This window comes from Oryza brachyantha, chromosome 7 (genome assembly GCF_000231095.2).
Source record: "Oryza brachyantha chromosome 7, ObraRS2, whole genome shotgun sequence".
NCBI classification, from domain to species: Eukaryota; Viridiplantae; Streptophyta; class Magnoliopsida; order Poales; family Poaceae; genus Oryza; species Oryza brachyantha.
This window is the reverse complement of record NC_023169.2, coordinates 17,918,535-17,944,643: the sequence shown is the minus strand read 5'-3', so window position 1 is coordinate 17,944,643 and position 26,109 is coordinate 17,918,535. Positions and strand designations below refer to the sequence as shown.

The following is a 26,109-nucleotide window of genomic DNA, read 5'->3' as shown; positions in this document are numbered from 1 at the left end:
CAATTTGGCGAGTAAAATGGACTTCTTAAAAAAAATAAAAGGAATTTGGACAGGTTCTGCTTCCTTCCTTCCACACACGGCTGATCCACAGGGCACACGCAGTTGCTGGACTGCTACACTGCCACAGCAGCAACCCAACCGTGTGACATGACTGGAGAAAGCATCGCCACTTTTCAGCCTGGACACATGAGCCACACAAGTGGCCAGCAGCAGCAGCCTGAAGATGAGCTGCAGACCAAGAACACCAGCGATGGCGTTAGCTGCTTCTGCTCGCTGCTGCCCTCCTCTACTGAGCTCATCAGCATCAGCATCGATCTCATTTCCGTCTTCTGCAAGAGCACCGGCGCTTCAGAGAACAAGAGGAGGGCCAGGACCAAGGAGGAGGCTGCAGCGATGCTTGTGCTCGCAGCAGTTCGCCGAGAGGCAGACGTCCGGCGCACAGCAGCAGCAGCAACAGCAGCTGGAGCGCCTCTTCTCCAACCTCAACCAGGCAACCATGAAGCATGAACCTGGTACAGTGCCGCGGCTTGCATCTCTGAACTTACCAGGGCATATGTAGTTTGTTTGGTCTTTGAGATGCACCCTAATGGAATTGTTGCTCTGTTTTCATTTGGGTGTCAGGGAGTGTCACCAGTGCGATCTTCCTTGTGGCCGGCACAACGGTAATGTTCGTCTCATCCTTCTTGTTGCAAGAGATGAAACATTGGGTTAGGATTTAGGAATAGTGCAATGGTTTTCTCATTCCTAGCAATTGACGATGAGGCTGCAGGTAGCATTCATGTTCAAATGAAAATGTACCGAAAAATTGCCAGAATGGGAAATCATAGAACAGTTGATGAGATGATAAAGCATTGAACTCTTGACACATCACACACTGCTTTAAGAAACTAGCACTGCAAACCAGAGATAAATTCATGAGAAATGGAGCACACCTTCAAATTTGCCAATGACCTTTGAAATAAGTAATAAATATATATCCCTATAACTTCTCTGAGTAACTCACAAAAAACACTGAGTATTTAGAGGATCATTATACATACATATAGATTTATCTTTTCCCATAATCGATGCCATAGGTAGGGGCAGGTATCCTTGCAATCCCTGCAGTCACACAAGAAGCTGGATTCTTGGCCTCAGCAGTTACATGCATCTTCTGCTGGATTTATATGGTAATAGAACGTCACTGACTGGGTAGATTATCGAAACCGACCTGTTAGAGGTTACATGCACTCAGAGAAGCTTCTCAAAGGTAAATTTCTTTCACATTTTGCATTCCTGCATAAATTCATTTCATAAAGAAAGTGTTTCTAATTTTTGTCTGTTATGTCACCTTGATACAGGACGGTTTTGATGATATGACCCAATACTCTGTCTAGTTCGTTAACTTGTTTGTACTCCAACGGTTTATGTTTGCATCTCATTTTCCAGGTTGTAACAGGATTGTTAGTTGCTGAAGTAAATGTCAATACTATGTGTGAACTAGGATCTGGAGGTGTCTCCCTGGTAATTACTGCATCGCTAAAATTCTACTTTTAAACCAAAATTTCTATTAGGAACAATCAAGATGAATCTACAATAATTAAATTCAGATGAAGAGTAGCATACTACTCCCAAGAGGTGTTGATAGAACACCATTTGGACATACCAAGTGAGACTCAAAAGTATCACAAATTACTGTGACAGTGTGCTTGCACTTTTACAAGGTTAATATGTAGTGGACAAACTCCTCACAACCTCTTGTTAAAAAAAGTTCTGGCAATCAGATTAGTGAATAATTGGTTAGAATTTCCCTGTATACATTTACATCTGCACAATCGGAGAGTAGCAACTGTTTTCTCTAAACACTAGTTTTTCTTCCAGGTTTCAATGGCTATGCGCACTCTAGGGACATCCGGAGTAAGAACAGCTTGGTATGAAGGAATTACGAGTAATAAGGCATTGGAATTTAATTAAATAAAATTATAACATGGAACTCCTAATCATGACCTAGATTGATCTAATCATAAGAGTTCTTATCCTCTCTGCAATCAACCTGCATGTGCATCATTTCATGAACAGAGAGATTCTAACACTGTTTTCGATGTGCCTGCAGTGTTTCGTATTTGTTTATCCATTATGCACTTCTTGTTGCATATGTGGCACGCTCTTCAGAAATCATAACAAACTCATTGGGCATTCCATTGTATGACTTCTCTTCGTTTTCACTTTTAGTTCATCTTCCAGCTAAAACATTTGTTCACATCTTTTGTTTTAAAAGTATTTACCCCATCTGATCTTAATAAACAAATGATATGGAATTTACAGAAGTTACTACTTCCTCAAAAATTCTGTTCACGTGCGGGCTCTAGAATTCTTAATAGATATTTAACAGTCAGAGCATCACTAGCCACCACATCGTAATTTTATCAGCATTCCGTGATACCTTCTCTTTAGCCTTTGATGATGCTTTTAGTATTACAGATGGGAGAGTGCTACCCTATTTTCACTGGTTTTTGGTGGGCTATGCTACTTTGGAAGGTAAATGTCAAATGTGCTGCTTCATACATGATGATACACTTCCTGACATAGCAAGATTGTCAAAGTGTTGGCAGATATCCATTTTTTATCTAAGATTCTTAATGTTCTAATTAGATTTGAGGGTTCATCACATTTCTTTTAGATGAGTCATGAGTGTATGGTTCATCATATCATATAGGAATGCTAATATCTCCAAAGGTAGAAGGTTTGCTAACAAAGTAAATGTCTTGATAGGAAACTATGTGCTTAGATACTTAGGTAATCTATCATCTTAAATGTTACACCTTCCCAGAGGTGATAAGCACTAAAATTATTTGTATTGATGACTGCAGCCAGCGAGTCATTGGTGCGGTTAATGGTTTTTTGGTGTTCAGCATCCTAGCATCCTTCACAGCTCTTGTTGTAAGTGTGCCTAGATATGCTGAAGGTTATTTACATAATTTTGTAAACTTTTTAGTGGTTTTCATACAGAATACTTCATTCACCTGTCATAAATATTAGGAACATCAGTCTTCGATGATTCTAGCTATCAGTCAAGAGAATGAAATATGATCAAATTTCCTAAAAATATTGATGTATTAGTGCCTATCACTATCAATATTCTTTGCACAATATACTATCAGATATAATTGAAACTTGCAACCTAAGGATCCACATATAAAAGGGACAACATGGATGTCACAGCGCGTAGACCTATCCACTATTCTTACAGAAGTATTAGTTTATCTATTGACAGGAAATATGGCATCTGTGCAGTAATATAGTGATTCCTCTAGGCTCTAGTTATATAGTTCCAATATCAAAAATGACAAAGCTAAAATACGATACAAAGTACAGATGATAAATAGGGTGCTACCTTTGTAGGTGGTAGCAAGTGGGAACTTACAGTGGAGTTCTCTTCTTGAAGCAAATTTTGCTGCAGCCCCACAAAGTATACCAATAATTGCACTTTCATTTGTATACCAGGTAATCCTACTCACCATGTTAAATGAATTAATATTCTTGGTACTAGACTGAGTATTCTCATTAACAGAATGTAGTTCCTGTTCTCTGTACAAATTTGGAGGGAGACCTATCAAAAGTAAGGTAAGGCTATAAAGAAAAAAGTGTATGTAAAATCTGATTAAGTACAGAAGTTGTAAACAGTTCATTCAAACTTGTGACAACAGAGCAATATTTACCTTGTTCAGCACAAAAATGTTCAAAAACAAATGAGTTTCATTAATATGGGACGCAAATAGCATGAATTTCCAGTTAGTGGCCATATTACCATATCCTAAGGTGAGGGTTCAAAAGGAATATGCATATCCTTGTTGAATATTGCAGGAAGGCCATTGTAGTAGGTACCGCCATACCCCTTGCTCTGTTTCTCACATGGGATGCAGTACTCCTGGGGACAATTCCAGGCCTTGCAGGGGACGGCACTATTATTGATCCATTAGAACAACTTAGATCAAGTAATGGAACAGTGGGGGTAAGTATTTTCAAGTTGTTCATACAATGTTCCATGTTTCACAAAACTGAGTAAATTTCAAAATGTCTTTGGTTTGCAGCCTATCGTTGAGGCATTCTCATTTCTTGCAATTGGCACATCATACATTGGATTTGTTCTAGGACTCTCAGACTTCATAGCAGACTGTAAGTTATCTTCTTCAGCCTAGAGCAATCACATTTTTCAACTAATATGAGGTATAAAGGAGAAAGTGCCCAATTTTATGAGATACTTGAAGATAAAAAATAATGTCAATATTCTGGGACTAGCTGCTGCTATTAATCCATCATCCCTCTTTTTTTTCTCTACTTCTTTATAACATTGCAGTGCTTAAACTACCAAGTGGACAGAACAAACCTCTGCCATACGTTGTAACTTTGGTGCCTCCGCTTGTTCTGTCCTTACTTGATCCAGAGATATTTTTCAAGGCACTGGACTTCGCAGGAACTTATGGAGGCAAGGATCCTTTATATTATTTCCAACCATGAATAGATGTACAGAAGAAATATGTAGAGGCATATGCTGTTTTAAAACTTATTTTACTAAAATACTTGCGGTAGAATGAAACCAACCAATTAAGACATTTCAGTCACCCTAGTATATTCCGTATGTGATAACTAAGAACTTAGCACCTCATTTATATGTTTTCTTCCAAATCCATAAAAGGAAAAAAAATTACGGATTTATTGGTGACAGGTACATGAAAATCCTAAGTGCATGATGTAGGATTGTAGGTTCAAATCTCTGCAAAGATGGGGTTGAAAGGAAACTCTTTAAATCAACAGAAATAGATTGTTTGAATGGAAAAATAGAAGACCTTTACTTTTGCAAACATGAAAAAGTATATGTTAATTAAGAATAGAAGTGTAGAACATTCATATGGCATGGGATCATCTACACAATCAACAGAATAGAAATACAGAGCTTTCATATGATTATTGATCAGCAAAGATCAGATTTGCTCTTGAGTAGATTAAATTGATTGATAGCTTATTCGTGAGGGAAAAAGGAAAATGAACTGATATCTTGAATGTATTCCTTTCAGTTCTAGTACTTTTTGGAGTTTTTCCTGCAGCTATGTCTTGGTCGGAGAGGTACTCAGATGACCTGGAAGCTCCAGTACCCCCAATAGTCCCAGGAGGAAAGTTTACCCTCGCATTTGTCATGGGGGGTGCATTGCTCGTAATATTTTCAGAGATTTTCAAGGACATAATGCAGTTACAAGGACTACACTGACACTTAGAGCTCCAAAAACCGATGCTTCAGCAGATTTTTTTCTTCCTTTTGCAAGACCGCTAATAGCCTCCTAATATTGTACATAAAATTAACTGAGCCAGCTTTTTTTTAATTAATTCTTGCACAGGTTCATCAAGCTATTCTACTGAGGCAGGTTGTATATATGCATGGAGTCTTTTCCTTTTATTAATATTTTATGTGGGTTTTCTTTTATTATTGAAGGCACACTGGAAATAAATACTTCCATGGTTTCAAGGAAGCCTAAAAAATTCGTAAATATTGTATTCAGCATTGCTTTTTCAAGCTATTTGTGTTTATCATCAAGATGCATATGCTCATCTCAGCAGATTATGCACACTGACTGATACAGTTCAGCAAGACTATCCTACTAAAATGCATTAATACCTTGATGCATTAAAAAGGAAAAGAAATAAACCTCGCAAGAAAAAGAAGTGAGACGAGAAAAACATACTTCATGCCACAATCCCAGTCTTCCAGAGTTTTCTACTACCAAAAATCATTGCAAGAACAGGTTCCCTCTACAAAATGGTGGAATCTGACTCTATCACGAACCACAATCTCCCGATGATAGATCTGGGATACTAACTTGGCAAAATTGTGGCAATCTGCACAAAAGCGAAGATTTTTCACGATTCTGATTGCTACATTTGGAGTGCCTCCAATGAGGCCAAATGCAATTGCAAGCTTCTCGCTGTGATGACCGAGTGCCTGCTCTTTCTCTTCCTCTTCAACATCGTGGAACACTTCTGCAGTCTCTGTGACATAACCTTGCAGTTGCATCCTTGAGCCAATCTCAACCAACTTCGCGTGAATCTCACTATATGATGGGTGTGACTTGTCACCTGACATAAACTCATGGATGGAGCCATTAATCTCAATCGAGCTGCATCCAGGAATTTTCTCGATCCCTTTGCTTCTCATGGTCCTCCGGACATCTTCAACACCACTCCATCTCCCAACTGCAGCATAGAGATTTGACAGGAGAACATGGTCGCCACTACAAGCTGCTTCCATCTCAGATACTGCAGTTTCAGCCATCTTGACATCCCTGTGGAGTCGGCATCCACTGAGCAATGCCCTCCAAATGACACGATCTGGTTTCATCGGCATTTCTGTAATGATCTTGTGGGCTTCTTGCAGATGACCAGAGCGAGCAAGGAGATCAACCATACATGCATAATGCTCAATGACTAACCCTATGCCGTACTTCTTCTCAATCATATAGAAATACTCCCTCCCTACATCCACAAATCCACCATGACTGCAAGCCAGTAGGACTCCTAAAAAGGTCACTTCATCCGGCACAACTGTTCCATCAAGTTCCATTTGGCGAAACATGTCCAATGCTTTTGTTGAGTAGCCATTCATGGCCAAGCCATTGATCATGGCGTTCCATGTGTGTGTGTCCCTCGACCTCAACTTGGTGAAGACATCCAGAGCAAGCTCCACGGCACCGCACTTGGCATACATGTCGAGCAGCGCGGTGCCGAGGATTTCATCCCACCACCGGAAGAGCTTCTTCTTCTCAACGAAGGCGTGGATCCACTTCCCTGTCTCCAACCCGCCGGCACCCACGCACGCCGACAGCGCACCCAGGACCGTCCCACGGTTTGGCACGAAGCCTTCCGCCAGCATCCGGCGGAAGAGATCGAGCGCCTCCACGGGCTGGTGGTTCCCGACGAGCCCAGATATCATGGCGTTCCAAGAAACCACGTCCCTTCCAGGCATCTCCTCGAAGAAGCGCCTCGCCAACGCGACGTCCCCGGCGCGGCAGAGCCCCGCGACCATCGACGTCCACGTGACGGGGGTCGGCGCCGGGACCCTCTCGAACACCTCTCGCGCCGACGCGACGTCGCCGGACGTGGCGTAGCCGTGGATCATGGAGTTGAACGAGACGGTGTCCCGGCGGGACATTCCGTCGAACACCCTGCGCGCGTCCGCGACGAGGCCCGCCGCGCCGTAGGCCTGGATGAGAGCATTGTGCACGCGCTCGTACGGCTGCAGCCCGAGCTTGACGAGGAGCGCGTGGAGGGGAGGGAGGCGGCGCCGCGGGGCGGCGGAGGCGGTGGCCTCTCTGAGGAGGAAAAGGAAGCGGAAGCAGTCCTCGTTCGGACGAGATGGCTTCATGCGCAAGAGCAGGACTGCAGGAGTGTGTGGCGAAGAACTGCTCGTTTACTCGCTCCTTTTTTTTATTTATTTAACCTTGTTGACTTTCAGAACTCTGTCTGTACATCCTATCTAAATTTTTATGCAAATATACAAAACTATAAATCACTCTTAAATTTCTCTGTTAATAAATCAAATTATAATAAAATAATTAATAATTATATAATTTTTCGAATAAAACAAATTATTAGACTTTAAAGTCACTAACGTCAAATAAAAAAAAGCTAATTGTTATTGAATAAATAATGCGGTAGTTTAATTTTAGAAAGTTTTAAGACTAAAGAAAGTTTAAGACCATTGATTTCTCAATATTCCTACTAACAGCATAGGTATATATTCAAATATATGTCTCAGTATCATGTGCATGCACCTTGAAATATAAATCTAATGGTACAAGATTCATACACTAAATTTACTTATTTGTTAACTAATTATTGGTCAAAACCTTTCAAGTATTGAGTACCTAAAATCAAACTGTGCCTCTTACCTTTCAACTATTGACTGCCTAAAATCAAAATGTACCTTAAAAAGAGGGAGGAGGGTACACTGATGAAGTGATGGTCCTCAAATTGTGTGGGTGTTATTTCGAAATTGACTTTGAAATGCATCGTCATAGATCCAAAACTGTGATCTGCGATAAGAAAATATGTAGCTAGTCCAGGGTTACTCTTTTTATTAGAGGCAGCTATCAACCAAGGTTTTTCTTTACTGAAACATTTACTTCAACATGATGAACATTTTCTTGGATCATAGAACCATGAGATCAATGACACAAAAGAGACCAGCTGGTACCAGCCTTGTATTACTGTATTGCCTCAAGTTAGAAGCCTACAGCAGTGTAGTTCTGTTTCAGCATTACAGCATGGTTGCCGAGAAAACAGGGGAGAATTCACATGACACTGAAAATAGCCCAATCATTCTTGCATCGTCAGGTCCCAAAACCTCCCCTAGGCCCTAGCACAGCATAAATATGAAAAGATGCTCAAAGTAGAAGGTAGGAATCTAAGAGCATGACCTAATCTACAAAAGTGAAGCAGACAATGAAGAACATGATTATCTCAGTGCAACTCCATTCAGTTTGCTATACTCCGATCCAAGGTAATGGGTGAAAGGCAATCATGAATTCACGATGGACCACCAAATACCTGCAAATACGATGAATCGAAGTCAAAGAACTGATGGATAATACGCTTAGACTAAATCTGATTAAGGCTGCAAAATTACTCCGGCTAAAATATCCTTTGGAAGCTTTGGTTTCATTTTGGCATCTGTCTCCTCAACTGGTTTCTTTTGAGGAATTGGGCGCGCATTTTTTTCTTCTCGAACTTCATTGAATTCTGCTCCTTCCGTCTTCTGCTTCTGCTTTCAGGATCTCAGCAAATTTAAAGGCATAAAAATAAAATACAAAAACTGCCTAAAGCACAAAGCAGTGTGTATTATGTACACAAACATCAGAGCTTCTTGTATCAATTGATAATTTATTACTTTATGGATTCAGAAAACATGAAGCAAAAAAGAGAATCCTTTTTATAAGGATTATACGACCAAGAGTTTATGGAATTGTGCTACCACCAACCAGATAAACATCAATGCAAACAATGTTATAAAAAACATAGTACAGACCTTTTTCCTGCGTTCCTGAATATGTTTCAAAGTACGAGATTTCTCGACATTCGACAGGTAGTGATCACGTTGTTTCTTTGCAGCTGCTATCTCCAAGCTTAGTTTCTGCTCCCTGATATGAGTCTTCTCAGCTACAGTACATTCAAAGGATTAGGAAACCGAATACATTCTTTCATTGAGCAGAAATTGCATAGACCTTTTAATTTTGACTTTCCACGTACCTATTTCACCAACAAGATCATCCCATTTGAATTTCTTGAGATACCTTATGTTCCAAATGTCATAAAAAAAGGGAGACCTCTTCTTCCCACCTAACAAGATACATCAGTAACTCAGGTTAGTTTAAGCTTTAAACAACGCAACAAAAGAGAAGTTCTGTTCTATGACACGCATACAACAGTTGAAGTTTCTACTAATATGGAACCACCCCTGAGCTACAACCAATGGTAACATAGAGGGGGGGAATTCATGTATCGCAGAACTAAGAACATACCTATTTGTTCACCGTTAAGTAAATTAGCCACCCTCTTGGCAACACTTTTCTTGGAAAATTCAATCCACCTAGAATAATTACGGACATTAGAAAATAATTTATGAAATATAGCATATTTTCTACCATACGTTTACATAACTGCTCTAAATGAAAATAGTACTTATCAAGAAAACTGAATAAACCAAAGCATTGATAGCCGTATGCCACATGTTTAGATATCAAGCGAAAATTTTGATATGATAAGCACAAATGTTCTTCTCCAAAGCAGCACAGTTCCATTTTTAAACATACCCTTCAGTGTACGCCTTAGCTCGAACAGTAGTGTGCTTGCGATGACCCTGACCTGGAGGATATACATAAATCGTTGTGTATGAAATCAGATCAATTTTTGTTAGAAAGTAAAACAAATAATGAATAGCTATTGGCTAATACAATGCTATGTAAGCAACATAAAGAGTGGATCCAACTAAAATGGAGTTAGTGAATGTCACCGGATGTTATATTAATATAGAAACAGTGTAACAGTGTAGGCCGTCCAATTCCCTTATGAAGAATGGTTTTCACTTATTTGGAAGAATGATTTTCAGAAATACATCACTATAAGATTTCTGCTCACAGTTTTTCATCGAACAACATAAGCACTGATGATACAAGATCATTAAGCACTGAACTTTAATATGTATTGCTCTAGCTTGCAGAACTTTAATATGTATTGCTCTAGCTTGAATTACATCGTTCTTCACATGCTCATTTAGATAAAGCCTGCAGCTTCCAGCATGTCCAAATGAAAGGATATCCCAAACTGAACAGAGTACAGCTTAATTTCTGAAGGCATAAGATAGACTAGAACAATATGAGAGTAGAGCTTCAATTTCCGGGTAACGGATTACCTTGAGGAACGAGGTAAATCCTCTGCACCTCGCCGTACTTGGAGAGCATCTGGCGGACGTGGGACGGGTTCATGTTTGGGGGGACGCGGCTGAGGTAGCACACCCCGCGCTTGGCGAGGCCGTCCAGACTCTTGAGCGCCCGCTCCCTCGCCTCCTCCTCGTCCTCGCTCGCGAGACCATCATCCTCCCATCCCAGGTCATCCCCCTCCTCCTCCTCTTCCGAGTAGTACTCGCTCTCGCTGCTCCCCGCCATAGGAGGAGTGAGGAGCACACTTGAGCCGCGTCTTCCGGCGTCGGTCGCCGGCGGGGCGGGTAGGATGGGGGGCGGCGGCGGATTCCGGGATAGGAGAGTAGGAGAGGAGAGGAGGGTTTTGGTCTCTCCTCGCGACGGGCGAGTAAACTCACGCAAAAGGCCCAAACACAAGCACGGCCCAATCCAAATCCCACGGAGGCCCATCACCAAGACAGCAATTTTTAGAAGAGAATGCACATGATCGCGAGCTTTAGGGCACTACCAAACGCCGCAGTCTCTTGGGGCATGTTTGGTATGTCATATCTAACCTTTATTGGATAGAGTTTGATTTATGCCGTAGCTCTCTAACTTGGCTAACTTTTAGCCACGTGGTTACTCTATTTTCTCGTCTAACTTTGTTTAAGCTTAGTATGGCTAATTTATTGGTTTGAGTATAGTTACATTTGATTTACTACTAGTATGGGACCAAATTTTATACTACACTAAAGAAAATTATAAAATTACAGAGTTGTACCAAATTGATTAGAGGTATTAGCAGCTATTTGGCTTCAAACCCGCCAACATATTTACCACTTAACTACCAAAAATTAATAAGGGACATGAACCAAATAAATCCTAGATGTCATCGGCTCGTGGCTCATAGTCGTAGAGTAGGCACCAAGACATCATGGCTATAGTCGTAGAGTAGGCACCAAGACATCATGGCTACCATGAGATCCTCCTCTAGGTTCGCCTATCGAGTGTGTACCTTATATTATATGCTAAATTTTAAATTATAACTTTAAATTTAAAGTTAATTATAGGGTTTTTCACTAAATTTACTTTCCAACCGCTTTCTATCGCTAAAATACGTTTATAAAAATTTTATTTACAAATTATTTTTCACTTGGAAATACATCATTTGGCTTTTTTCAGACTTTTAATTCTTTTTCTGCATTTTTGCTGATTAGACCACCATTTTTTATTTCTTTATCTATATTTTCACTAATTGAAGTGGCATAATTGCCTCTGATAGAAATGGCCTGTAAATGAATACGCCACATACACCACGTTGGAACAGGGTTTGAATGGCCGATGTCTGGCTCGAACCCCGCTAAACACCCTAATCCCGTTCACGATTAGAGAGGCATATCTAGCCAGTTTTGCACAGTATAAGGTTTACAGAAAGAAATTGGAATAACGATAAGAGCAAAATCAAGAATCCTTTTCCCCAAATGCAGTTTGGCAAGATCACAATAGTCCTTGCATCAGCAGTTTGCTCAACCTATCTTGGACTAAAACAGTGATTCAAGTTCAGCCTTTTCCTGTTACCAAGTTACATGTGGAATATTACGGATTCACTTAAATTCCAACAAAACGGGCGTCCACTTCATAAATCTTTGACAAATGGACGACTCAACATCAAGCAAAAAAGACAGGAAATCACTTGCCACTTACCAGGGAATGTGACGAAATCCTGTAGGAATCATCGAGCGACTAAATCACTCAGGAAACACCTCATACTCATCAAAACTTGCACAAGAAAAAAAGGACAGATGTACTTTGACATAGCATATGTTTCGCCATTACAAGCCCCTCTGCAGTTCAAACTATTTCAAGAAAACAGGCACTAATGACAGGCATCACTCAAAATAAACTGATACTTGGATTTCTGTGAAGGATAATAAGATGGGATGAAAAATGCTTCAAGATCGACCAATCCCAGTTTTTGGATAAGTAGTAACATGTTAACCGATTGATCTTTTAAATCTTGTTGAATGCAACAATGTCACAGCTCTGAACATACTCGTTGATCGGCTCTTCAGTGAGATGTTCCTCAATCAGACTGTCCACAGACACCAAATCATCAACTATGGTCAACATGATTTGCAATTTCTTGATTCCATAACCCACAGGCACAAGCTTTGCTGCAATTCAGTAACAATGTTGTTAATTTTGCATAACTAGAAATGAATGTTTAGAAAATAAATAGCTCAGAAGGAATGAAAAAATTCCTTACATGCTCCCCAGGTGAGACCCTCCATCTGAACGCTGCGCACAGCCTCCTCCAATTTCTTCATATCTGTCTCATCATCCCATGGTTTGACATCCAACAGGACGGAAGATTTTCCACCTACAAATCTCATGTTAGTGAATTTGAAAGGTATAGAAACAAATCCATATACAACGTGGCAATAAAATAAAGTGATTCTCGTTCACCAAAAATTATGCTTACTTTCTTTCTTCTTTGCAGAGGCCTTCGATGCTGCACGCTCGTCTGCTGCTTTCTTGTCTTCCTCAGTCTCATCACCAAAAAGATCCAAGTCATCATCATCTTCATCAGCATCCTGTAGGGGGCAAAGGAGTATTACAAAACAAAGCTAAGGTCTCAGAACCATGCAATTCCAGTGTTGACTAGAGTAAATTTTTACTATTGTTTCTACTGGTTAACAGAATTTCATTAAAGGAATGATATGGCAAGCAAACATCAATCTAAAACAATCTCCTATCATGGCTCACAGCCCTGTTCTGATTACAGATGAAACAGACATATTGAGTTTGTTCACTCTACTACGAATTCTAAAATCTTCCTCAAAAAATGGGAAATGTAACAAACCAAATAAGTTACATATATCAACTTTACCAAATATTGCAAATGCCAAAATTTGGTAGGATTGATTTAGGTTAAAAGTGAACAGCCCGATTATTCCTATCTATACAGATGGTTGCGCTCACAGCAAAATTTGCATTCTAAGTTTTCCCAACCCATATCCTAAAACTGCTCAATAAACCAACAAATTAATGTACTGAATGGAAATAACAGGGGTAGCAAGAGAAATGAGCAAACCTTAGCAGCTGGGGCAGCCGCCGCAGCAGTCGATGCCGCACCTGCTCCAGGCAGATTCACTCCAACTGACTTGCCAGGGAACCTGCGACCAGTGCACACATTATACAGCAATACATCCAACTCATTCCCTTCGATACTAGCATCTACCAAGCGACAGCAGGACTAATGGATTACCTTGAAGCAAGGGCCGCGGCGACGGTATCATACCAGCGAGCAGCGTTGGGGAACTCGGCTCCAGGCTTTGATGGCACGGCCGCGAACACCTTGACGTCGTCCTTGCTGATCGTATCTCTGCTCAAGCATAGCACAGGTAACAAGTGAGCACAGACGCACGCAGAATGCCATAACAACCCTAACAATTCAGCACAGACGCGCCCCCAAATCAACACGAACGAATACTACTCCTACCCAAGCGAGCACACCCGCATCGCAGATCACTCAGATTCACCGAAATGGGATCGAGCGCCGCAAGACCCTATCCCTCGAATCCAAGTAACCCGCCGCAAACCCGCCACCGACGAACAGATCTAACCACCCGGATCGCAAAAGCAAGACAGCGCGGAATCGGGCTCACCCGGAGACGTAGGTCTTGCCGGCGAGGTGCTGCTCGAGGGCCTTGAGCCCCTCGGCGGTGTGGAGGTCGGCGAACGTCACGGCCATCGGAGATCCGGCGAGGCGTGCAGGCTGGGGCTCGTCGAAGGCGCGAACAAATGCGGCGGCGGCGGCTAAAATCCCAAACCCTAGAGGAGGGGAGCGAGTGGCGAGCCCCCGCCTATTTATACTCGGCGGCGCCACGATGGAACCGCCCGCCCGTGGGATGAGGCATACGGTGAGGATATTCCCGCGGACGACGGCGGGCGCCTCCTGGCCGTCGGATCAGATCTCGAGGCATCGTACGGCCCAGATTCTAGATAGAGCCTTCTCGCTGTGGAGTGTGTCAGTGTCACTTCTCCCTCGTCGCTGGTTGGTTCGTCGTCTTCTCCGGCGAGCTCGCCGGCGATGACCTCGCTGCTGGTGGCTGTGCCGGCGATGTACTCGCTGGCTCCGCGGGCTCCTAGTGCCGCCGCCGCCGCGCGCGCGAGGGCGTCTTCGCAGTGTGGGTGCGTGCCGGCCCGGCAAGGCGCGGGGCAGCCTCTGGCGACCGCGGAGGCTGAGCAGGCGGCGGCGGCGGCGGCGGAAGAGACGCCGTGGTTCAGCTGGGACGCGTTCGGGTCGGGCACGTCGGAGTCTGAGAAGGAGGCGATTCGGGGGATTTCTCCCAAGCTGCCGAATCGCTGCAAGGCTCTGATGGCGCGCATCGTGTGCCTGCCTCCTCCTCCTCCTCGTCGGGATGAGGATGGGGAGACTCTCGCCGCGATGCTTGCGTTCTGGGTGAAGGCCATGAGGCCCAGGAGGGCGGATTGGTTGCTGGTGCTGAAGGAGCTCACCGCTATGGAGAGCCCTCTTCTTGCTGAGGTCAGTGACAGTGAGCATTTCACAGTCTTGAGGCTCGATCTTGGAAGCAAAAATGGCAATCTTCTGCTGTTTTGTGCTCTTCTCGATTTAGTCAGGGTGCTTTCTCAAGTACTTGAACACCTAGAAAACACTCATCTAGTAACTTTTATGCTTTGAAATTAGTATTTAAGATGAACTGTTCTGATCTTTATGTGTCATCTCCTGTTATGTGCCTGGTTAAAATGACTGTTAGAAATGATCATTGTTGGCATCAAGATTGCCTTAAGGTTTGATGAAGTTCTGAAGTTCTAAATTGGAACCTTTTTCTAGACATTGCAATCTTGTGTTGGTCTATGCTGTTCTGGATTCACTATTCAGGGTTAAACAACTAAAAGATATTCATTCAGTAATTTTTATGCTTTGAAATTAGTATTTAAGATGAACTATTCTGATGTTTATGTATCCTCTCCTGTTATGTGCCTGGTTAAAATGATTGTTAGAAATGACCCTTGTTGGCATCAAGATTGCCTTAAGTTTTGATGAATTTCTTAACTTCTGAAATTGGAACCTTTGCTAGACATTGAATTTGGATCTCTGAACTTCTGTCCTGCGTTTGTGGTAATTGGCATTAAGCTTGTGTCCTAACAAGTAACAGATATTGTAAATGTCTAGTAGGTGCTGGAGCATGCATTGCTGGAGGATTCTTTTGAAGCAAATGTCCGTGACTACACCAAATTGATCCACATATATGGCAAGCAAAAGCTGTTGCAGAAAGCTGAGGATGCATTCCATGCCATGAAAGCCAGAGGGTTACCTTGTGATCAAGTTATGTTGACTGCGCTGATGGACATGTACAGTAAGGCCGGAGATCTCACTCGTGCAAAGGAAATTTTCGAAGAGATTGGATTGCTTGGCCTGCCGATGGATAAGCGTGTATACGGCTCAATGATCATGGCTTATATCAGGGCTGACATGTTAGACAAAGCAGAAGACATGATCAGTAAAATGGGGGATCAACAAATTGTTGCAGGAAAGGAAGTTTACAAAGCATTGCTGAGAGCCTACTCTTACAAAGGCGACTCAGATGGGGCGCAACGAGTTTTTGACGCCATACAGTTTGCAGGGATAGTACCTGATACAAAGCTGTGTGCACTTCTGGTGAATGCTTACTGCCTCGCAAATCGAATCGACGAAGCGATGATCGTAACACGGAATATGAGAAGTGTGGGGATGACACCGTGCGACAAATGCATCGCTTTGATATTGGGCACCTATGAGAAGGTGAACAGGCTAGAAGGGGCACTGGCATTTTTGACAGAGCTAGAGGAGAACGGCGTTGTCATTGGCCAAGAGCCATCTCAGCTGCTTGCAGGATGGTTCAGAAGGCTTGGAGTTGTCCAAGAAGTTGAGCAGGTCCTGAAGGACCTCGCAGAAGATAAGAAGAACACCCTTGAACCTGAAGCAGACAGGAAGAACAACCTCGCAGCAGACAGGAAGATCAAGAGGAAGAACAAGAGCAAGAACAAGAGCAAGAGCAAGAGCAAACGCAGCTTTGCATCATCTCTACAACACAAGTGATTTGCTAGCCTTGAGGCTGCTACACAAACCTGCAACATTGAGTCACAGCAGTATAATGTAAACTTGTAGACATGTCAGGAATTTCACAAGCGGTGCTACGGTAGGATGGTAGTGAAGTTGTCTGCAAAAACAAAGGAACCCCTAGGCCCTGGCCAGAATTTTGACATCCAGAAGAACACCAGCAATGTTACAAGGAAGCTCTGATAAGAGCAGCAATGTTAAATTTGGCGTAACTCACCATCAACAAATGTGGGATGGGGCAAAAATTGATGACACCACACATGAATCAAGGCTTAAACAGTTGAGGCCCGATCCTATCAATTGTTGTACATGAATTAGTTCCTACTCCTACATAATATTTCATCAAGCAACACTCGAGTAACAGTGATCAATAACTACACATCATCCTCCTCAGTTTTGTACTTTTTCTTCTTTCCTTCAGTGGCTGTCTTAGACTCAACACTGAAGCCTCCCGGTTTGTCTTTTTCTTCTTGTTGGGAGTTTCCTCTTGTTCAACATTGCCATTGTTTGCCATCTCTTGATCCATTGGCTCCACTAGCTTGTGCTTCTTTTTCTTTTTTTTTTTTCTTCTCAGCTTCAGGTTCAGTTTCTTCTGCAGCAACCTTGGTAGGCTGATCAAGCTCTATTCCTTCACCACCAGACTCAGCTTTAGACTTCTTTTTCTTGCTTTTCTTAGCAGATGCATCACCCTTATCTTTGCCTGCAGAAGAAATTTTGGGGCAAGTGTAAATTTAAAACTAATATGCTTACACATGTGAGCGCCTGCGTCTGACGGTGTTTCGACAAAGAGACAAAAACATACTCTCTTCGATTTTTTATACACATTTAACTATTCGTCTTATTAAAAAAAATTGTAAAATATGTAAAGTTATATATATACGTAAAGTATATTTAACAATAGATTAAATGATATAAAAATAATTAATAATTATGTAAATTTTTTAAATAAGACGAATAACTAAACATTAACGGCGTCATTCAGACAGATGGAGTACTCCAGCTAACTTTATTAGAAAGGAGATAAGTTAGTGCAATTTTGGATCCATACAAACAACAAGGCCTTCATAGGCCTGTACTTTATGCTCGACCGCTGCCTGAAGGCTTTAGGCCCAATCTGAGCCCATCCGGTTTTTCCCCCAAATACTCCACTAATCAACCTCGATTTTTTTTTCAAAAAAAATAATCAAAAGTCTCCTTTTCCATTGCTCTTGCTCGACGACCACGAGACTAGTCCAAGGGGCTCAGTCGGCCGGCGGCGAACATGGCGGCGGCGGCGGCGGGCGGTGGCCGCGCGGCGGAGGGTCTGGGGGGAGCCCTCCGGCCCTTCCACGACAGGGCCTCCGACGCCGAGGTTCGCGCTCTCGTCGTCTCTTGAGCCCCCCCCTGACGGCCTGACCTCGTTTCGCTGTGGTTAGGTTAGGGCCAGTTAGGTTCTTAAATTCGCTGTGGTTGAGCCGATGCGCTAAGGGTTGCAGTAAATGGATTGCTAAGCGTGCTAATTCTCCAGAAATTAGAACATAGATTGGCCAGTTCGTCTGCTGTTCCTAGTTTGCAGCAAGGTCAAATCTGTGTGGATTATTGTGCAAATGAACCATCTCGCAATTAACCCTATTTTCTAGATGCACTTGCCCGTTGGCCCTTGATGATGTTGCTTTGCTGCAGTGATTAGCTCATAATACCTCCAATCGAAAATTTTGGTATGAAAGAACACGAGCGAACTTTTAAAAACATAGTAATACCATTTACACCGTATATCACAAGCCCTAATCTGTTTGTGTTTGATGTTTTAGGGCGAGGCTGGCGTGGTACTACCACATAAAGTTCTTGCCTCCGGTCTGCTTTAATAGAGACAATCTAATTGCTTTAATTGAGAGTGTAATTCCAGCTGCTAATAAAATCTAGTGAATGTCTCAGACTTGTATATCGCAATCCTTTTCAGTATAGCTTTCCCCCCTGCCACGGCAAACGGCAAGTGCCTAAACTAGAGCGAGAATTTGGCTTGTTGCTCTATTACCTAATACCTACCAACAGATAATGGATAGCTCCTGGCATTAGTTGTCCCAGGAGGTATGCTTCATAGCTATGTTTTTTTTTCCTATTGGCAGTCAACATGAATGGATGTTTTTGACCAGCCACGCATGGAAAGCAATAGCATTCTCATCTGGCTTGGTTGCTGTGGTTACACGAATGCTTAATAGGTACAGGTGGTCTTCTCAATGTTTTATTCCCGTATTTTACGTTGTTTCTTTCATCTTGTAGACACGTTTAGCAAAGCTGGAAGCCTTATTATTGAACAAAGGTAAAGTTATATATGGTTGTAGTATTTCACAGGTTCTTGTTAGTGAGGGAAATAGATCTGTACTTATGTCCATGGTTGATTTATCAGATGTCCTGACAAGTGGTTCCGAGACGAATTCATCTGCCATGAAAGATCTTCAGTCAAAGCTTGATGCAGCTAACACAGAATGTCTTACTGAAAAGGAGAAGGTATTATTCATCTTGCTTGAAAGTGTCGCCATCGTTACAGCTGTTTGATATAATATAACCATATCTATGAACGAACTATGTAGAATAAGAAGCTAATCATAGAGAACGAGAAGCTCCAGTATCGTATCGCCCATCTTATCCGTGCATTGAAAGAAGCAGATTCAAGATAGAGGCCTGCTAAGGACAAGGTGGATTTACTAAACTGGTTTTGTGTCTTCTGAACTGTGCTGCATGTTCTTAGCACCATCCTTGAATTTAGCCCGAATTATTCTGGCAATCTGATTAAAGCTATGTATTGATTTCAAATGTTGGAAACATAATTTGAACTGTTTGTATTTTCACCATTAAACCAAATTGCGTGTGACTGCCTGCCATCCTCCCATCTACAAGATTGCTTTTCAGTGTTGAACAGTGAAAAACTACTGCTATTCAACTCACTGTACGGTTGACAACTTGAAATAAAATAAAATCTTTTGGAGCACCCAATAATAGGGTGATTAAACCAGATATTTTGATCTTTTGGAGGAAAGTGGGGGTGTTATTGCTCCAACAACTTTCATGCAAGAAGGCAAAAAGGTCATCACTTTACTTGTAACTCACATTGTCTCACTCTCACATACGTGCACCATGGCATCCTATTTTTCACCAAGGAAAAAGAAACAAATATCCTCCGACCACTTGTTCAGGCTAAAAGCATCCTCCAATCATTTCATCCATTTTGCATTAGCACCTGATCCTGCTAAAATTACTGTTCTCGATGATCCTCAGTTTCTCAAACTGCTCATCTGACCAAGTGACCATCCACTTGATCAGTGGAAAACTATCATTAACCTCGTGACAAGGGCGGCACAGAACTAATGAACAGGGTTCCGTCTGCGTGCAAGCAGGTTAATCGCACAAAATGGCACCAAACTCGACAGCGAAAGGAGGGGATTAACACTCTCTCATTGTGCATAAGTCATGGTGTGTTCGTTAATTTATCGGTCACAGTCAAATTTTAAGTTTTAGCTTAATATTAGTGTTATTTTTTGTTTCTTCTGTCATAGTCTATTTTATTATCATGGACTCTAGAACCACTAATAACACACACACACACACACACACACACACACACATATATATATATATATATATATATATATATATATATATATATATATATAAAAGTTATTTGGGGTTCCTTTTCTTTTCACAAGTAAAGCCTAAAACAGCACAATTTGCACCATGATATCCCTATATCTTACTCCCTCCGAACTTTTTATTTGGAACCATTGATTTTTAAATTCATATTTAGTCATTCGTCTAATCAAGATATTATATAATTATTTATTACTTTCTTATGATTTGATGTTTTACTGAAGAAACTTTACTTTTAAGTATGACTTATAATTTTACATATTTATCTTCGTGCCTTAACGGTGATGTTTGAATCGGATTGTACTTAAGTAAAAACGGAACAAGTACTTAAGTAAACACTGGAATTTTCCTTCTGACTGTTTGAATCGGATTGGATCAGAAAAGTCCAAAAGAAAATGGGTTTAGCTAGCGAACCCATCGCACCTTCCAGAAGCGAACGTGGCAACCTTCCTGGCCCCCGTGGCCCCCAGCCCACTCGGCACCACGCCCCACGTCACTGACGGGTGGGCCCTACGCGGCTGCCCTACCCCACCCACCGTCACCGACGGGTGGGCCCATGGCGTCGGTCCCCACAGGTCAGTGACTCCTTGCGCCGGGCCTCCCTCCCGCGCACGCAAGGCACCCCCCGGAGGAGGAGGAAAGCGAGAGGCTTTAAATGGCCTCGCCAATCGCCACTGACCACCGTCGCCGCCGCGCTTGAGCTGACCCAACCTGACCCGCACCGAGGACGACGCCGGCGAGCGAGATCGGGTGGAGGTTGTGGGGTTTTGGAGGCGGGGGTTTGGGGGCGGAGCAGCGAGCGGGGGGAGGATGTGTTGAGAGGAGGGAGGATTTGGTGGGTGGATGGTCGCGGCGGCGGCGGCGGCGCGGTCGTGGAGTGGAGGAGCAGCGCGCTACGTCGTCGTCGTTCATGGGCAGGTCGTTCAGGGACTCGCTCAAGGTGCTCGAGGCCGACATCCAGCACGCCAACTCGCTGTGAGTGCACCCCCGTTTCTTCTTCCTCCTCCTCCCGCTTGGCTTGGCTTGGCTGCCGCTCTGCTGCTGCGGTGATGAGACCGTTGGTTGATGGTTTGGCTGGTGTTGCTTCGCCTTTTCGTGCCGTGCTACCGAACTTTGTTGAGCTGCACGGATTTGTTGCTTTGATTTTTGAGGCCTGGAGTGTGTGGGGGTGGATTAGGATTACTCCAGTATCTTAGTGCCTTAATGGTGATGTTTGAGGTTGAACACAGCCAACCTGGGGGGAGATGTACTGTTTGCAAGGTATCAATCAAGTTTACACTTAGTCACCTCGATTGGTGGTTAGACATTTAATAAGCATGTTTGGTAGCTGAGAGGCTTGGATGATGTTCCCTTGTTAGTTGCTTCAGTACTAGTACTACTGAATGTTTCTGCTGGTAGCTCCTTTCATTGCCACACTGAGACACCTGTTAACAGATATAGTGCTGCTCATACCACTTTGGAGATGTTATCATGAAATTCCTTTTGGCGGCGGTGTGGCACACGTTTCTACTGCTGCTGCTTCATCACTCCCATCATGGGATTCTGAAAGCCATATTAGAAATTGCTGTGCACATCGTAGGCAACTAACTACTGATGATGAATTTTATTATGATTAACTCTTTGTTTCTATCCTAGTCAAATGAGTGTTGGTTGACTTAGGTCAATTCATTATTCGTTAGTTAAGGTTTCCCTACAGCTTTTAGTACCTTGTCAGAAAATAGTTAAGGATGTCTTCTTACTATACTACCTTGTGGGATTGCTTGAATTTCCATGAGGCTCCAATTGATTGAATAGGTGATTATCAGATAACCTCAAAAGGACACATAACAAAATTTAGGTATAAGAACATTGTTTTGCAGTAGTTAGATTATTATAATTATCTTCAAGTTTGTGATGTGGAGTGGACCTACGATGCTGAGATTGCAGAATATTTTACAAAGAATGTTCTAGTTTATTATTCTCTTCTATTGTGAAGTTTATTGTTGGTTATTTTGTTTGTGAAATGCAGTGCTGCTGAATTTAGAAGGGAATATGATGGTGCCTGTCTTCAGATGAGGATGTCATACTGTCCAGCTGCACACTTCTTCCTTTTTCTTGTGCAATGGACAGATTGCAACCTTGCTGGTGCACTTGGGCTATTGAGGATTCTTATTTATAAGGTTTAAAATACTTCTAATTTAGTGAAGTCTCTTTCTAACATCTCCCTGGTTTTTTGGAGCCATGGCTAATCTTAACTATACAGGTTTATGCTGATGGGACAACCACCATGTCTACTCATGAAAGGAAAGCAAGCATTAGGGAATTCTATGGTATAGCTCCTGTCCTTTGGGTATGTGATTTTTTTCACGCAAACATTTTCTTGAACTGATTTGTTCTCCTCTTTTTTGTGCAGCTGTCATATTTCCTTCTTTGATGCAACTAAATGAAGGGATCAATGAAGTGGAAGACAAAAAACAAAAGGCAATCTGTATAGAGAGGTATAGGAGACGAGATGAAGATCAGAAAATGGTGATTTCAGAGATTGATGATAACATAGAGGAGGAATGTGGTATATGTATGGAGATAAATAACAAAGCCGTTCTTCCAACTTGTAGCCATGCTATGTGCATCAAATGCTACCGTGACTGGTACACATCTTCATTTTTTTTTCTGTGTCATTTGTATTAAGGTATTAAGTTCAGATAATATATCTTATGTTTCTATAGCATTAGCACTTCTGCATGATAAAAATGAACGTTGGCCCTTCAGTTTAATGGCATCAATGGGATTCTTCCTGACCATCATGCTGTAACCAGTAATATTCTGATTAATTTAATTAAGTTGCTTGCTTCATCAACTCCTATTTTTTAAAAAATAAATAAATGAAAGAATCCCCCTGTTCATATGGTGCTTGCAATAAATAATAGGGTCCTTTTGTGCCTCCATGAACTCTTCGTTGCTTGCAATAAATCGTTTATCATTATAAACTATTGACGCTAAAGCATGATCCCTGTTGAGCCCAGTCAAGTGAAAGACTTGTTCAAGGAAAGCTTGAGGGTTTGTTGTCCCATGCTTTCTAATGGTGAACCTCCTACTGCTTCTAATTCTGAAATAGGACTTGGCCTGTTGATTTTGTCATTGAAGGTCCTTCAACCATACCCTAGTAGATGATATTCTAAAACATAGAGGATCGTGAGATGATTAAAAAAATAGGTACAAAAATTGGTAAGATAGAAGCATGTATTTATTATAGATTTTTAAATAAGTTACTCCAGGATTATTTAGGCTGCCGTATCTTACATTTACCCAATTCTCCCTCTTAAAAAAGGGAATAAATGATTTTTGCACTTGCTATTTACAACATTACCTTCTATAAGGCACATTATAAGTGAAATAATCTCACTTTCCATATTCTAAAATTCAAACTACATTGCAGAGATGTAAATATTTCAATGCTGCCATATCCTAAAATTCAAACTACAATGCACAGATGTAAATATTTCATTGTTAAATGGTATTAGCTTCAGCATGAATGTATTTCAAATTCTAAAACCAAATACCGTCAGAAAATTCTAACTTTGATATTTAAATACCACTATTTAGACTATGCATCAATTATCATTCAATAAATGACTTCAAGTTGTGAAAACTAAGTAATTTGTATATACAAATCACTTTTAATTTTCTGTTTTATATGACCATTCCTTGCTTATTTCAAGCACAAAACATGTTGGTCGTATTTCACATTTGCATTAATATAACATATGTTGAGAATTTTGGCAGACCATGATTACTTGCATGCATGCATGGCTAAGCTGGGAAGTACAGTAATGCGCATCAATGCTTTCTGTTTTCTGTCATTTATTAATTCAGAGGACAAAATATATTTTTTTGTAAGAAGAAAATAAATACTAATAACCAAGGTCAAGATTTGTCATGAGTCCTGCCACAATAGTAAACGGTGTTCGTTTTTGGGTGCCCTTTTGCTCCCAGTAGATTGCCTTTAGCTTGCTACTACTGTGCCGCTAGGTCATATGTTTTGGAAACTTGCTCCCAGTGGATTGGCAACAAATTGTAATGGAGCAACCTCATTTCAGATCTTATTGAATGGGTGGCTGCTTTAGGTGGCCATTTTGCTCTTGTACATGAAGTAAAAATAGTAATTGATCAGTATGAAATGGTGGAGATGATACTTAATCCAGAAAATTGCCCCTCCTAAATTTCAAAATCTACAGTTATCTATGTGCATAGTTTCCTGAGACAATAATTCAGAAATGAATCTGGTTGACTTGGATAATAACACGTTAATGTAACCTCACTTGAAAAGGCAATACTGATGTTGTCAAAGCCCAGGGCAGCCAAAAGGTTAGCCTGAATTATTTAGCTAGTAGCTGACATAACTATAGCCAATTGCTACCGGTTATCTATCGTCATGTTAAGTGATTTAAACCTGCTTTCCTGGGTACCATGGCACATAACTATCAGTTTATTTTCTTCTGGTGATAGTTTATTGAAAAAGAATTCCTCTTTTGGCTGATAATTAAGTAGCTTGATCACTGCTTTTCTCCACCAAGTTTGGACTAGCAGTTGGTTGCATATACTGACATACTGTTGCAGCCCAAATAACGGCTGAAGTTACTGGAAGCAATATATTTTCTATTGTTCATAATTGCAGCCCTGGCATGCAATTTTGAATAATCCTAACAGCAACTGACTACAAAATATTTCTAGTTCTTATAATTTATCGTATACTGTTCATTGCAGGAGATCAAGATCCCAGTCTTGCCCATTCTGCCGCGACAGTCTCAAGAGAGTAAACTCTGCCGACCTGTGGATATATACAGATACCAGGGACATAGTGGACATGGCAACGGTAAGAAAAGAGAACCTTAGGCGGCTCTACATGTACATAGACAAGCTGCCTACGGTCATCCCTGAAACTGTTTTTGATGTTTACGATTCCGATGTAAAATGACTGAACAGAACTCATGCACCGATTCTTACTGGTGTGCTACTGCTAGTGCTGTAGAAATTATGGAACCCTTGGCGTTCATGCTGCCCTCTTGTAATGCGTAGCAGCTCTGTCGAGGAGGCTCGCTATAGTAAGGTATATATATGTAAATTGTTCTTGGCTGTATGCCTGTATCATGTGTGCCTTTGTTAGGAAAATCTGATGGCGTCAGTTTGTAAGTAACAAACCAGCAGCAACCATTGACTTTGTTTCTTGTAATTCTAAGCAATTTCACCCCCCATGAAACCGTGAAGAAGGCCTTTCAGAGTTCTGACGTCTTCATCATGTTGTATTCGTTCTTATTGAAATATGGAACATAAAAGATTTAATCTTTTGTGATTTTTGTGATATCTATTTAATAGTATACATAATGAAATAAAAAATACAGAGTTAAAAAATCTAAGGTGATGGAACTTTATGTGAAAACGTACCGTTTATCAGTTGAGAAAGCTCGTGTGTCAAAGAAAAACTGCGAAAAGAACGCAGCGTTGTTCTTCGTTGTGAATGTAGAGTTTTCAGCTGCAGAAGGAAGAATCAAGAAATGGATGCCCACTGCTTTGACCCGGCACAGAAGTGAGACAAAAGTGTGAACTGGTACAGTACCCCAAATAAATAATAATTTCCTGAACCGTTGCACGTGCGTCCTCCATCTCTGTAGTCTGTAAGACTGTAATGCTTTACACGTTCCGAAAATGGAGAATTTCCGATGTACGGGGAGCTCTGAAGTTTATCTTCCTTGTGTGCCCAATAGTCCTGTCATTTGTGCGCTGCTGAATTGGTTTTCTTTTCTCCTCCTGTTTTCTGATGATGACATTGGCATCTAGCAACAGTTCGGTTTATCACGCCGATCTTTTCTTTTTAACTTGTGTTTATAAGCCAAATTTTAAATTAAAATCTTAAATTTGAAAATGATTTATGGGAGTTTCGACGTAGTTTATTTTTCA

At 41.6% G+C, this 26,109-nt stretch overlaps 7 protein-coding genes across 7 annotated transcripts; 4 read left to right on the top strand and 3 right to left on the bottom strand.

Annotated features, from left to right (window-relative positions):
* The first annotated feature begins 162 nt into the window (after nt 1-162).
* On the top strand, nt 163-5,387 carry LOC102720540 (tyrosine-specific transport protein-like). Its single transcript, XM_006658866.3, has 14 exons — nt 163-512; nt 622-662; nt 1,077-1,169; nt 1,429-1,503; nt 1,861-1,910; nt 2,093-2,182; nt 2,461-2,517; nt 2,850-2,919; nt 3,382-3,483; nt 3,551-3,603; nt 3,844-3,991; nt 4,071-4,155; nt 4,337-4,465; nt 5,055-5,387. The coding sequence occupies exons 1-14, from the start codon at nt 224-226 to the stop codon at nt 5,243-5,245; spliced, it is 1,473 nt and encodes a 490-aa protein (XP_006658929.2). The 5' UTR covers nt 163-223; the 3' UTR covers nt 5,246-5,387.
* Nucleotides 5,388-5,659: 272 nt separating this feature from the next.
* On the bottom strand, nt 5,660-7,414 carry LOC102720258 (putative pentatricopeptide repeat-containing protein At5g40405). The gene has a single exon (XM_040525744.1). The coding sequence runs from the start codon at nt 7,391-7,393 to the stop codon at nt 5,753-5,755; it is 1,641 nt and encodes a 546-aa protein (XP_040381678.1). The 5' UTR covers nt 7,394-7,414; the 3' UTR covers nt 5,660-5,752.
* A 784-nt stretch (nt 7,415-8,198) lies between these two features.
* Nucleotides 8,199-10,794, bottom strand: LOC102721942 (pre-rRNA-processing protein ESF2). Its single transcript, XM_006658010.3, has 7 exons — nt 10,439-10,794; nt 9,840-9,891; nt 9,549-9,616; nt 9,277-9,366; nt 9,056-9,186; nt 8,657-8,791; nt 8,199-8,577 (listed from the first exon to the last, which is right to left on the bottom strand). Exons 1-7 carry the CDS (start codon nt 10,689-10,691, stop codon nt 8,557-8,559), a joined length of 750 nt encoding a protein of 249 aa, XP_006658073.1. The 5' UTR covers nt 10,692-10,794; the 3' UTR covers nt 8,199-8,556.
* Nucleotides 10,795-12,184: 1,390 nt separating this feature from the next.
* On the bottom strand, nt 12,185-14,279 carry LOC102721660 (elongation factor 1-beta). Its single transcript, XM_006658009.3, has 6 exons — nt 14,093-14,279; nt 13,693-13,809; nt 13,519-13,600; nt 12,907-13,018; nt 12,691-12,804; nt 12,185-12,598 (listed from the first exon to the last, which is right to left on the bottom strand). The coding sequence occupies exons 1-6, from the start codon at nt 14,176-14,178 to the stop codon at nt 12,435-12,437; spliced, it is 675 nt and encodes a 224-aa protein (XP_006658072.1). The 5' UTR covers nt 14,179-14,279; the 3' UTR covers nt 12,185-12,434.
* Nucleotides 14,280-14,492: 213 nt separating this feature from the next.
* Nucleotides 14,493-17,235, top strand: LOC102719976 (pentatricopeptide repeat-containing protein At1g01970). Its single transcript, XM_040525709.1, has 2 exons — nt 14,493-14,973; nt 15,628-17,235. Exons 1-2 carry the CDS (start codon nt 14,518-14,520, stop codon nt 16,528-16,530), a joined length of 1,359 nt encoding a protein of 452 aa, XP_040381643.1. The 5' UTR covers nt 14,493-14,517; the 3' UTR covers nt 16,531-17,235.
* A 494-nt stretch (nt 17,236-17,729) lies between these two features.
* LOC102721379 lies at nt 17,730-19,488 on the top strand. The gene is made up of 4 exons (XM_006658008.3): nt 17,730-17,902; nt 18,811-18,850; nt 18,938-19,038; nt 19,122-19,488. Exons 1-4 carry the CDS (start codon nt 17,813-17,815, stop codon nt 19,206-19,208), a joined length of 318 nt encoding a protein of 105 aa, XP_006658071.1. The 5' UTR covers nt 17,730-17,812; the 3' UTR covers nt 19,209-19,488.
* Nucleotides 19,489-20,942: 1,454 nt separating this feature from the next.
* On the top strand, nt 20,943-25,545 carry LOC102721095 (E3 ubiquitin-protein ligase AIRP2-like). Its single transcript, XM_006658007.3, has 5 exons — nt 20,943-21,150; nt 22,184-22,334; nt 22,418-22,484; nt 22,568-22,802; nt 24,919-25,545. Exons 1-5 carry the CDS (start codon nt 21,086-21,088, stop codon nt 25,127-25,129), a joined length of 729 nt encoding a protein of 242 aa, XP_006658070.1. The 5' UTR covers nt 20,943-21,085; the 3' UTR covers nt 25,130-25,545.
* Nucleotides 25,546-26,109: the final 564 nt, after the last annotated feature.